At 38.0% G+C, this 11,104-nt stretch overlaps 2 protein-coding genes across 5 annotated transcripts; one reads left to right on the top strand and one right to left on the bottom strand.

The window, feature by feature from the left end:
• The first annotated feature begins 93 nt into the window (after positions 1 to 93).
• Positions 94 to 4,105, top strand: LOC124175134 (major facilitator superfamily domain-containing protein 6). Of its 2 annotated transcripts, XM_046555068.1 has the most exons (9): positions 99 to 685; positions 846 to 1,201; positions 1,309 to 1,455; positions 1,578 to 1,854; positions 2,039 to 2,232; positions 2,324 to 2,640; positions 2,714 to 2,889; positions 2,991 to 3,158; positions 3,634 to 4,105. In XM_046555068.1, exons 1-9 carry the CDS (start codon positions 622 to 624, stop codon positions 3,702 to 3,704), a joined length of 1,770 nt encoding a protein of 589 aa, XP_046411024.1. In that variant the 5' UTR covers positions 99 to 621; the 3' UTR covers positions 3,705 to 4,105. The 2 variants fall into 2 exon arrangements, with proteins under 2 accessions (XP_046411025.1, XP_046411024.1); XM_046555069.1 differs by lacking the exon at positions 2,991 to 3,158 and having other exon boundaries at positions 94 to 685.
• A 454-nt stretch (positions 4,106 to 4,559) lies between these two features.
• Positions 4,560 to 10,864, bottom strand: LOC124175129 (hamartin). Of its 3 annotated transcripts, none has more exons than XM_046555059.1 (15): positions 10,761 to 10,864; positions 10,038 to 10,292; positions 9,506 to 9,777; positions 9,204 to 9,425; positions 8,673 to 8,866; positions 8,336 to 8,457; positions 7,957 to 8,177; positions 7,485 to 7,859; positions 7,139 to 7,327; positions 6,676 to 6,973; positions 6,346 to 6,605; positions 6,098 to 6,223; positions 5,679 to 5,915; positions 5,495 to 5,591; positions 4,560 to 5,406 (listed from the first exon to the last, which is right to left on the bottom strand). In XM_046555059.1, the coding sequence occupies exons 2-15, from the start codon at positions 10,144 to 10,146 to the stop codon at positions 4,901 to 4,903; spliced, it is 3,228 nt and encodes a 1,075-aa protein (XP_046411015.1). In that variant the 5' UTR covers positions 10,147 to 10,292; positions 10,761 to 10,864; the 3' UTR covers positions 4,560 to 4,900. The 3 variants fall into 3 exon arrangements, with proteins under 3 accessions (XP_046411015.1, XP_046411013.1, XP_046411014.1); XM_046555057.1 differs by having other exon boundaries at positions 7,139 to 7,348; XM_046555058.1 differs by having other exon boundaries at positions 7,139 to 7,348; positions 10,689 to 10,761.
• Between the last annotated feature and the right edge of the window lie 240 nt (positions 10,865 to 11,104).

Consider the following 11,104-nt stretch of genomic DNA (forward strand, 5'->3'; position numbering starts at 1 on the left):
AATTGACGTACTACCGACAGTACGTCTTTCGGCGATACGTCAACTGGCTCTGCCGGTACGACAGAACGCTGATTGATTTTACATCTCATCCATTGGAAGCACGCGTGATTCATAACTCGAAGACTTGATTCTGTTTATCGGTACAGTTTGCCAGCAGACTAGCAGGTGCACTTAATTGATCTGTGGCTGGATATTATTTGGTCTGCACCGTCTGCACAGCGAAGAGAGAGGACAACTTGTCACATCGTCAGATAAGATCAATGAGATCAATTTCTTTATCAATTAAAGTCACCAGCTCGGTGAATTCGGTCAATTGGAATTCTGTATCATTCCACTGTTCATTGCCAAGACAAGTATTTTATAAGGCTATTTGCTGATTTGCTGAAGGTAAAAAACTTGCGACGGGGTACACGTGTTAACGTCAGCACATTTTATGCATATTTTTTGCTTACCTGATGTGATTAAATCAATGATACATACCTCTGATCATAAATTTGACCAGTTCTTTAAACCTAAAATTCAATTTACACAAATATTTAATCGCCGGACGGTGTTTTCTTCGATATAATACCGACCCACTTGCATGGGGGTTTCTACTGGATATAATCAACCAGCGAAATAATGTTTGAAAAAGTGAACAAGAAATTGTTGCCGATAAAAGGGCATTATTTCTTATACAATGCTGGTATGTATGCGGTTTTTGTTCCTTTTTCGTCCACTTAATTATAAACGAACACTTTAGAATACGAAAAAAGTTTGTGCCAATTATCAGTTTTTTGCGAAATGTCGTATAAAGTTTGGTGGCGGAAAGAGCGAAACCGTTTCATTTTTGTTTTCTTTTACAGCAACAGGACCCATTGTTCCATTTTTACCAACAATTGCCAAGCAGATAGGATTTTCTAATACCCTTGTTGGTTTGATTTACGCCATACTTCCATTGTCTGGATTAATAGCGAAACCACTGTTCGGAGGCTTGGCTGACAAATTTAAACTGCACAAGACATTTTTTCTAATATTTCAAGTTCTTTTGGCTGTTGCGTTTTTTGGTATATATTTTATACCAGAAATTGAGTCATCAGCTGAAGTAGAACTAGCATGCGACTCAGGAGAGGCAACTATAGAAATTCAATCAGCTAATGACTTCAACCCGCGGCTTCTGAACAATTTAAAAAACCCAAGGTTTACCAGCACCGATTGCGAAGTGAGTTATGAATGAACATTTTTCAAACCCATTGTTATAGATTGATCTGCAGAAATGACCCGTGATTGTATGTAAATAATATAACATCTGCACCTGTTTTCCTTCAGCTTTCTTGCGCTGGGTCCAACGAAGCTTATAAAAAACTTTGCACTGACTGGCACGCAGTGCAATTTTGCAGCCGAGCAAATGCAACAGACTCTGAAATCAATCGGTTTAACTTCACTGCTGGACTTCATGCCACGTTTCTTTATGGGGTTTGTCTATCGTCGACTCATTTTTCTTGCCTTGACTTACATTAATTCTTTGAGAAAAATTATAACAAAAGCTGAAAATATAATCTTCCTTGAAAATTTATATGAAATTTTATATGTTCTAGAAAAATAATTTGGCTTACCTCATTGTGAAGAACGCTACCTTTTCCGACAATGTTGTACATACACCTGTGTGCATGTCGCAATTGAGAACAACCTGTTCGGCAACATGCCCAGATTCTTCCACCTTTACTCGGCTACTAGAAGAGTCCAGCGAACGTTCCAGCTTGTCACAAACATCTACGTATCAGTTTCATTTGTTTATATGGTTTGCTGTTGTGAGTTGGATTGGAATGGCCGTTGTAGTGAGCATAGGCGATGCTATATGCATGGGCTTGCTCGGTAAGTATTTGTAATAAATTTTTGTTTCATGGTAATATGTACACCGTACCAAATTGCCCATTCTTTTTATTTAAATTTTTTCCTAATTTCGGATCAGGTGTAGCTATCCGTTCACTGATTCAAAGTTCGAAAATATTATCTACTTGTGGATAACTGTAATATTAATTACTGTCGATTTCTTCAGGTGAGGACAATGAGAAGGAGTATGGAAAGCAGAAGATGTGGGGAAGCATTGGCTTCGGAATATTTGGTATCAGTGCTGGATATCTTGTAGATTTAGCCAGTATTGGTAAATTGGAGAAAGATTACAGTTCCATATTTTATATAATGCTGATTGCCATGGCATTGGATGTGATAGTATCTTCGACCCTGAAAAAGGTACGAATACTTATATTATTGATATTTAGCAAATGTAAGAAATAACATTGTGGCCGCAGTTATTGAAAAAATGAACTGATTTGTGTGATAGAAAGAGTGCGCTGATCGCGAGCCTTCTGTCCTATGGGAAATATGGAATGTTGGAAAAGAAGGTCGTGTTCTAGCATTCATATGGTGGTGTATTGGTGCTGGAATCTGCACAGGTGTCGTTTGGAATTTTCTGTTTCTGTACACAGAAGAAATCGCGACCGGTGACCAAGTAGATTGGCTCAAAACACTCCAGGGGCTGCTCACAGGAGTCCAATGTTTCGCTGGGGAAATGCCTTTCAATTTTATTTCAGGTGCTATCCTACAACGGCTCGGACATGTCAACGTCATGAGTCTAGTACTTTTGGTTTATGCAATCAGGTAATAAAAAAAGAAATAAAACTACAACTATTGAAGGAAGAAGAAAAATCCAATGCAATTTCTCTTCCGGCAGATTTATGGCTTACAGTGTTATTACCAATCCATGGATATTCTTGGTGATAGAAATATTGCACGGCCCTTCTCTAGGTCTTTGTTGGCCTGCAATGGTCTCATATGGGGATAAAGTTTCTCCGTCTGGAACAAAAGCAACAATTCAGGGATTGGTTGGTGCTGTATTTGAGGGCATAGGTTAGCAATCTGTTTTATTTTTATTACATATTTATATCACTTTCATAGTTGTACAATTCAACAATTATGGTATGTATACATATACTATATACTCTACATAGGTGTCTCATTGGGCAGCTTTATTTGCGGATTGCTTATGGACAATTACAAAGGTGTAATAACATTCCGTATATTTTCTGCTGGTGCGCTATTCTGGCTCCTAATTCACTGGCTAGCACAGTTCCTATTGATGAAATCAAAAGCCAATCCTGTTCATCAAGGGCATAATCGTGAGTAGTCTAGTAACATGAATGCTACAGGAAATCGCCTAAATTCAGTAATAATAAAAAAAAAGGAAAAAAAACAGTCTTGTAACTTTATGTAATCATTCACGAATTTATTTAATCCTGCATGCCTGTAATCAAGAGTTCTTAAATCCTAATCCAACTCAACTTTGATCCACTCATGTGATAAAGATCTACACTAGAAGCACGATCGAAACATTTGGGTGTGTGCATGTATACATGTTTTTGTGTACAAGAGAAATCAAAAGAGTTGCATGGTTAAATAGTAGAATGCGTATAAAATTTTCATTAGAGCATGTTTCAGTATGTTCAAAATTTTTGTAAAACTACAGGAAACGGTATTGAATAATTTTTGGTTTCTACTTAGTCCGGTCGTAAACTTGTGAATATTTCATTCTAATTTGTAAGAAGTTGCGAACGTTTTTATCAAGTAATATTTTCAATTATATATTGATTACAGATTTAGCAACGTATACAGCACTTGATGACGGGGTTTACACGACTGCCAATCAGGAACTGCAAACCTATTGAACAAAGGAATATTGTATGAACTAGATGTTAGAATTATTTAATATTAAAATTTAGAAAAGTGAAAGCACACTTACCAAGTCTGCAGTCAGGTAATGACTGCCAGGATGGAAACGGCAAGAAGCATTGGTTTACCTTCAAGAGTTACCTACTATCTTATCTCCTATTCTGTTCTTATTACTCTGTCGTAAAAATATACAACTGGACGTGTTGCAATCAGTAAATAATTTTATACATATACACACACACACAAGTACTTGAAAATATGGCAATCACTTGGCATCTTCGATGGACACGTTTATTTGCCGTACATGCGAAAGAAGACGTTTGATATACATTCAGTATTATATAAATTAATTTTTGTATATACACGTGTACCTATTAATATATTTTGTTTATTTTTATATTCCTGACTTGACCTTTATTTATTTGATGCGCTAGTCATGTCCGGTGATAAAGTGAAGTTATCCAAATATGTTTGTGATAATCCGAGTAGAATGCTGCATACTTCATTTGTGAGACATATTCAAAACAGAATTTCAAATTTTTTAATTGTTCACGAATCGGACAGGGAACGCGTCACTAGATGTGAAACTGTGAACAAGCTGTACGCTGCTCAATTGATAAATAATTCTAGATAATGTCAAACTTCTTGGCAAATTAATGGGATTTACTCTAATCGGCTAATCATAAGCTCAGATACCAGGTTAACGTTGAGAAAACTTCTGAGTAGTTCGAAGCTATTGAGGCCGATCGTATTGATAAGGAGCTTAATCGTTTGCTCAAAGCTTTTGGTATACAGGAAATTGGCTGGGGTCTATAACAAGAACGTTATTCATTGTAAGATTGCTCACAAAATATTTCAATTTTTTTTATTCATATTGATTCGACAGTAAGAACCTTCTGATTAATTGTAGAGACTGCAGTACGCCAATATTTCAACAATTAGCGTGTTTCCATCAGTATTCGTAATCACTTGTTATCCCGTTTCAGCGGTCTAGCAGAAACTCTTGGTGTCTACGTGATAATAATAATTATTTGTATTATACAACACTGACTTTTCATTCATGAATCATGATTAATTGTTAATAGCTATGAAAGATATTCTTTTAATTTTAACCGCACCATGATACCATCGCAACAAAGTAAAAATTACGTGGTCAAGAAAAGATGGCGTTTATGTCTTGGCATTTTTCATTTCAAGCAGGAGGTTGCTGTTGTTGCTGTGTTTGACTCTCATGCGAAGGACTTGGTCCAGGATCAACTATAGCTTGGAGGTTTGTTATTTCACCAGCAGGATCACAACAGTCGCTCATCATGAATCCAGTTCCACTGCCTGACTGCATAAAGGCGAGACTGCCCTCGCTAGAGGAGGCAAGGCTGACGGATAGTGGAGGAGATCTTTCCTTCGGGGATGCGGAAGAAACCGTATTGGTCGTGCAAGCATTTGTTGAAGATTTATCCTCCAAAGTACCAAGCAGCTCTAAAACACGTTCCTCCAGATGTAGATTTATCGCTCGCTGTGCTTTGTACTTAGATTCTAAGGCCTCGAGTTCCGCTTCATGTCGCTCCTTTGCTTCTTGTAAAAGCTGATGTTGTTCTGTAAGCAAAGCTTCTCTTTGTGCTTCTCCACCTTCTAATTCTATCAGTCGTGCTCTCAGCGCTTCAATAAGTGAAATTCGCGACTCCAGTTGGCGTCGCAAGTCTGAAAGAAAAATGAAGATACATTTTCAAAATTTATTAGTCGCTTAGCAGATTGCACACATTTTATGTAAACTTAATTCATTACTCACTGGATAATTCTTCTGAGTACGATCTCTGAATTTGTGCAGCTTCTTGTCTTGCCATTGGTGTTGGACCGACCATCTGTTCTTGCAGCTTCAATTGTACCTGACGATTGTACAGAGGTACATGGGATCAAGAAAATAAAACGGAATAGAATTTCAAGCTATTCAAAAAACCAACGTGGCGAATTACCTCGCCAAGAAGCAGGAACCGCTTTTGCAATGTATCTAGGGCGCATTTCAACAATTTCCCTTGATTTGCAGCTTTGAGGGCACCCTTCAATTGATGAGCAGCGTCAAAAAGAGCTGCTTCGGTTGCACGTAGTTCCCGTAATCCTTGATCTACTTTCGCCCTTTCCTCTTCCAGTTCTAGTTTCAACGCTCCGTTGAGTTCGTTTAATTCACGAGATCGTTGCTGCTCTTCTGCGCACTTTTGAAGGAAAAATTCCTTTTATTATTTTAAATTGAATTTGAAAAAAGTATGAAAAATAGAGCCTTTAAATCAATGAACAAAAATTATATTACAATTTCAATGAGAAGTCCCAGACTGCTGGTGTCAGTTTTCCAGTGTGAATAAAAATTACTTACATCACATCACTGTAAATAAAATACCTGTAACTGAAGCTGGTTATGTGTTTCGGCGTGTCTTCTCTCTGCCTGACGTGCTTCTTTTTTCGTGCGTTCTAACTCGACTCTAAGATCCTCGGTTTCATTCTCAAGAATTCGCAGGCGGTCTCTCTGTTCATGATTTAGCCCAATATAAATTTTATACAGTATTGGTAGATTTCTTTATGTGCTTGGACAGAAGGAAAAAAAATGGTTACGTAGTATCATTTTGTTCGAAAGAAAACCAAGATTACCAGTGCAGCGTTGTGCTCTTCGAGGGCTTGAGTGTCCCGTAATTTTCCGAGCAGCCTTCGATTCCGTTCAGCATGAACTTCCCTACGCTGTCGCTCGAATTGCAGCTGCATCTGTGTCAACTGCAACAGCTGATTCCCACTGTCCAAATTTATATGGATTACATAATCGACTCCATCTTCGCTTACTGCCTGGACCGATGGATCATCTTCTGCACCTTTCTTTTTCTGTCTTTGGTGCTGCTTGTGTTTAGCAGTTCCGGCTGCAGGAAAGAATAAAAAAATAACTTTCTTAAAAGCAAAACAGAATTGAAGGTATAATAATGTACTAACTTTGTTTATTATGATTGCTGTGGGTGATGCGTGCACAAGCCTGGATGTAACGTTCCAACATAAAATTCGGCGAAATACAAGATTCAGTGTTCGATTTGTTTGCGAGATCAGATTCCTGCACCCTGCTTGAAACAACTCCGAGTAGAAGATGTTCGTACGGTACTAAATCATGTGTCTGAGTACTCGCCTCCTCTGTACTTTTTTCATGGTCGTTTTCTTCGGCACAAAATGGTTTAATACTTCCCAAAATTCCATTATTCTGAATGTTCATTTCTGGGCAGGAGGTGGTTCTGCGCACCTGAATCATTATTCAACATATAAATTTCATAGCTGATATCAATATATAGCGTTAATCATTAGTTTTTTCGTCTTTTCCTGTCGCTACAGTTTTGTAACTGGAGCTTAAAACTAATTTTTATACAATTACTTAATTGAATGCATGGTTCATACACCTATTAAATACCTTGTTGTAATAATGTGAAATTTGGTGGGACAGTGGTGCTTGGCATTGCGAATAAAAACGAAGACGTTGAACTTTCTGGGACAAGTTTGCCATCGCGGTTTCAAAAGATGAATTAGTATTTGACGTCTCTTTAATTATATCTTCTATGGAACCAATATTTTTCTGTGAATCTCCAACGATCTCAAGGACCTGTTTTGCCAATTTTTCATTCTATTAGCATCAAAAATAAAATAAGTAAAACAAAATATATAAGAGTAAACTCTTATTCAACCGATGAGATTCCCAAGCATTTTATTTTGTAGTAAACTTGTGATAAGAATACAGGCTATAATAGTGCCGTACAAACCTCTTGATCATCTTGCCAATCATCGCTACTTCCGTTTTGACCCAAATAAACTTCAGTGTCCCTTATACTCCTCAGGTTACTATTATTTAGCTCGAATTCTTGGGACACAGAAGTCTGCGAGTAGCTAAGCTGGCTCGTTTGTCGTTCAGCAAATAATTTGTTAATCTTTTGAGATAGAACCACATGTGAATTAGTATTGTTTGAAATGTTGTCGATTGTGCCAGGTGTGCTGCTCATTACTCCAGCTGTGGAAGGATTTACGGTGATAGGAGTCGATGGCCGTGATTCATTCGATAGCCCATTGCCAAAAGAGCCCAAAGCTCGAACTACAGCCGAGCTAGTAGGAGGTGCTCGAGCCGGTTGTTGCCGCAAATCCTGAACATAATAGGCCGAAGTATAAGACATCGTCGAATAGCATAGCTTAAGCTTAGAAAATTCAAGTCTCGATTTTTACTAACTTTCAACGACGTACCTTAACTGGAGTCGTTTCGGGTGTTGCTTCGACAGCTGCCTCAGGTGGAGATGCCCCAATTCTAATATTATTTGGCGTTGAAGGTGTGGAGCGAGTTTCATGTGGTGGAGGACTATTGGGAGGTATACTCATGCTTGGTGACCAAAATCCCTCCTCTCCAACAGGTTTTAATCCAAGACTACTTACACCATCTATTAGATCGTGAGAGTGAGAGGGAGGTTCTGAAAATTTATTCAACGAAATGTTTCACTAATGTTGTCTCCATAAATAGAAAGAGATTTCGCTTCATATTTGTTTGATTTCCTTTTCAGAATTTCTTGAAACTCCAGAATGACGGTGTACAATTTACTTATCCAGTAGTTCGTAGAGAGTAATCTACCTATTATGGGATGTGTGATTGGTGGCTGATACCCAGTATTTATTGGCACATCCTCCCGAAATTTGTCAAGTGCAAATCGGCCACACTCAGCCACTACGTCGTGATGCTCCATTTTTTTCCACCTTAGACGGAATTAATGATAAATTATTAGGTATTTTGTCGACTGGAATGGGATACGAGTAATTTGACTACATGTGTGACACGCAAACATAAATATGTTGAAAGCTGGTGCGTTTCGATGCATAAAAGATTTGCTTGAGAACATCAGTCCTACAATGGTATACATTTTTAAGTTTACAATCCATCATTCTGTTAACTAGAGTACACTGTAATTCACCTGTTGGCAGAAGTCTCGATTTCTTTGGTTGCCGTAACAAGAAGAGGATGCATCCGCACTAAATCCAACATTGGATTAACAGTGTATGAAAATGTAGCAAATGAATCACGCTGCATGTAGTGCTGTCGAAGGAACGACAAAAAGTTGCACGGATACATCGCGTATAGTCTGTGAAACAAACTTTCCAATCCGACCTACAGTTCGATAAAAGTAACGTTAATAGGTATTTTGCATTTCGGAGGCTCAAAGTGTGTGTCACAATGAATAATATTATTCTTGGATATGAAGGTCGGGACCATCAAAACAATTTTTTTGTGTTAACGTTTCAGCCCGGATGGGAGCCCTTCTCAGAACAATTTATTTAGAACATCTGATGATGAACGGACACTTTCAATTATTCAACAATTCACCAAGGTCAAGAAAAATCGTCTTCATGTGTGCCACAATCTTGAAATAAGTGTTTTTTTTTCAGGAATGAGCAATTGTACGAAAAAGAAGAATGAGAAACAATACTACTCATTTCTCGTTTACCTGTAGATGAAAAATATATAGTCTGTCTCTCTCCATTTCTACGGAAGGTGAAGCAGAAGTTGCCAATGAAGCCTGGGATGATAGTTGATGGTGGTAGGAGGCTAATCTAGCGAAGACTTCGAAGATATCATTGAGGAATGGATTTAGATACGCCGGCAGCATGGGCAGTAACGTTACCAGCAAAAGCAGGGCACTCAGTAGTGGTAAAATCTCCCCATCGGTCTTGAATAATTCAGTTTGAAGGAAGTTATTGATAAGATTTATTTTTGTTGGGAAAAAGAGAAAGAACAGTACAATGTTACCTTGAGAAGCTTTAGTAGTCGATCGAAGAGGCAATGATTGGGGAGTTTGTACAGCCAAGTAGGATGCCTTCGTACTACGTGGCTTAGAAGTGTTAGAGCTTGTACCCGCTGATTTTGCCCATTGCTAGTATGTTTAGTTAGTGCCTCCGCTAGCCGGTCCAGCAGATGCTTATCATGAGGTTCTCGGACTCCCACCAATACCTCGATGGCTCGGAGGGAGTTTGTTGAGAGGTAATAATCGAATAGTCCATTCACAAGCCAGTTATCTTTAGCTGTGATAGAAAATCAAAAGAGTTCAATCTCCAATATTAGTTTATATGCATCTTAGCATGTATTGTGTAGCCTCATTTCATTGATTCTATTAATTTCCTTTGGTTATTTCAACTCACGCATATGATTTTTATTCAAATTACACTACGCCAACTTTTGATTTCCTAATTACCAAACGTAAACTTGAAAACAATCGCAAACAAAGAATTTGGCAACAATGTTGATTCACTTTTATATCTAAAATTAGAGTAAAAATACTTACTAATTAGGAAATGATCGTGAAATACTTTCTTCATCTCTTCCACGGCTCCGAGCTTGTTGGACTCTAAGAGGTCAAAAAGCTCGGTTACTCCCTTTGCGCTAGAGCTCATTTTGAACCTGTCAGAGTTCCCTAAAATTTCTGATGATCGATATATCGGTAGCCGTCTATCGTTTGGTGGTGAAGAAAGAGAGTCAGTCTTGTGGTTCGCACTTTAGCTTCTCCCATAGCCATCTGTCAGCCATCATATATGACCATCTAATCGTAACAGAGAATATTTATTCTTTGAACAATTTATTAAGCGATTGGTAAAGCGCTGGTTGGACAGTTTGAAAAGAGTTTAGTGACGATGCGTGGCTGGACGTTGGAACAACATTTTGAAAAACCAATAAGATGTTAACCAAAAATATGGAACTGTAGCTACGTTGATTTATGTGCGTGCCATTTCATAGATAATTATTATTTCTAGCTATGGTACGTGTCAAGTTCGAGCTTGGAAGTGTATAAATACAGTTGTTAGCAACGAAAATACGCAAGTATTCGATCTGTCAGAAAATGTGAAAAATACATTGGTATTTAGATTACAAATAGAGATCGACGTATTGCGCAATATTGAGATTTGGAATTTATGTAAAACTTTATAGATTTTATTACTTTTCTGTCTACACTATTAATTCCATACATTCATTTGAAACGATCGGGAATACAGGCTCTGAAAAAACTCACCCGAGTTTTAGGAACTCTTTTGGGGCTATGGCGGCTTCATCTCTGTGTGCGCTGGACTCACCGTGTATGTGCGATACGCGGTTCGAATTATCAGCACGTCTCGGATATGTCGCTGCTGTTGCTCACACCTCGCCATTTAAACGAGGAGATTTAAAGATCCCTTTAAACGCACAGGCGTTACAACATGTGTAACCATAAGTTATCAGTGGTATTTATCTGAATCACGTTATTGATTACGATTAAATTCGATTGAAAATTTTTACGACATAATTAAAATAAAACCATTTTATCAACTTCATGTATCGTACTTATTTACATTGTATGTATGTAAAACGTTGCTTCAT

Source organism: Neodiprion fabricii, chromosome 2, assembly GCF_021155785.1.
Source record: "Neodiprion fabricii isolate iyNeoFabr1 chromosome 2, iyNeoFabr1.1, whole genome shotgun sequence".
Lineage (NCBI taxonomy): Eukaryota > Metazoa > Arthropoda > Insecta > Hymenoptera > Diprionidae > Neodiprion > Neodiprion fabricii.

Bases quoted from the DNA above. Each gene is read 5' to 3' on its own strand.
- LOC124175129 (XM_046555057.1), bottom strand. From the start codon at position 10,146: ATGAGCTCTAGCGCAAAGGGAGTAACCGAGCTTTTTGACCTCTTAGAG. The intron at 9,778-10,037 runs GTAAGTATTTTT...TTTCTATCACAG, and splicing joins TCACGATCATTTCCTAATTA to CTAAAGATAACTGGCTTGTG. The intron at 6,606-6,675 runs GTTAGTACATTA...TCTTTCCTGCAG, and splicing joins CAGCAATCATAATAAACAAA to CCGGAACTGCTAAACACAAG.
- LOC124175134 (XM_046555068.1), top strand. From the start codon at position 622: ATGTTTGAAAAAGTGAACAAGAAATTGTTGCCGATAAAAGGGCATTAT. The intron at 1,202-1,308 runs GTGAGTTATGAA...GTTTTCCTTCAG, and splicing joins TTACCAGCACCGATTGCGAA to CTTTCTTGCGCTGGGTCCAA. The intron at 3,159-3,633 runs GTGAGTAGTCTA...TATTGATTACAG, and splicing joins TGTTCATCAAGGGCATAATC to ATTTAGCAACGTATACAGCA.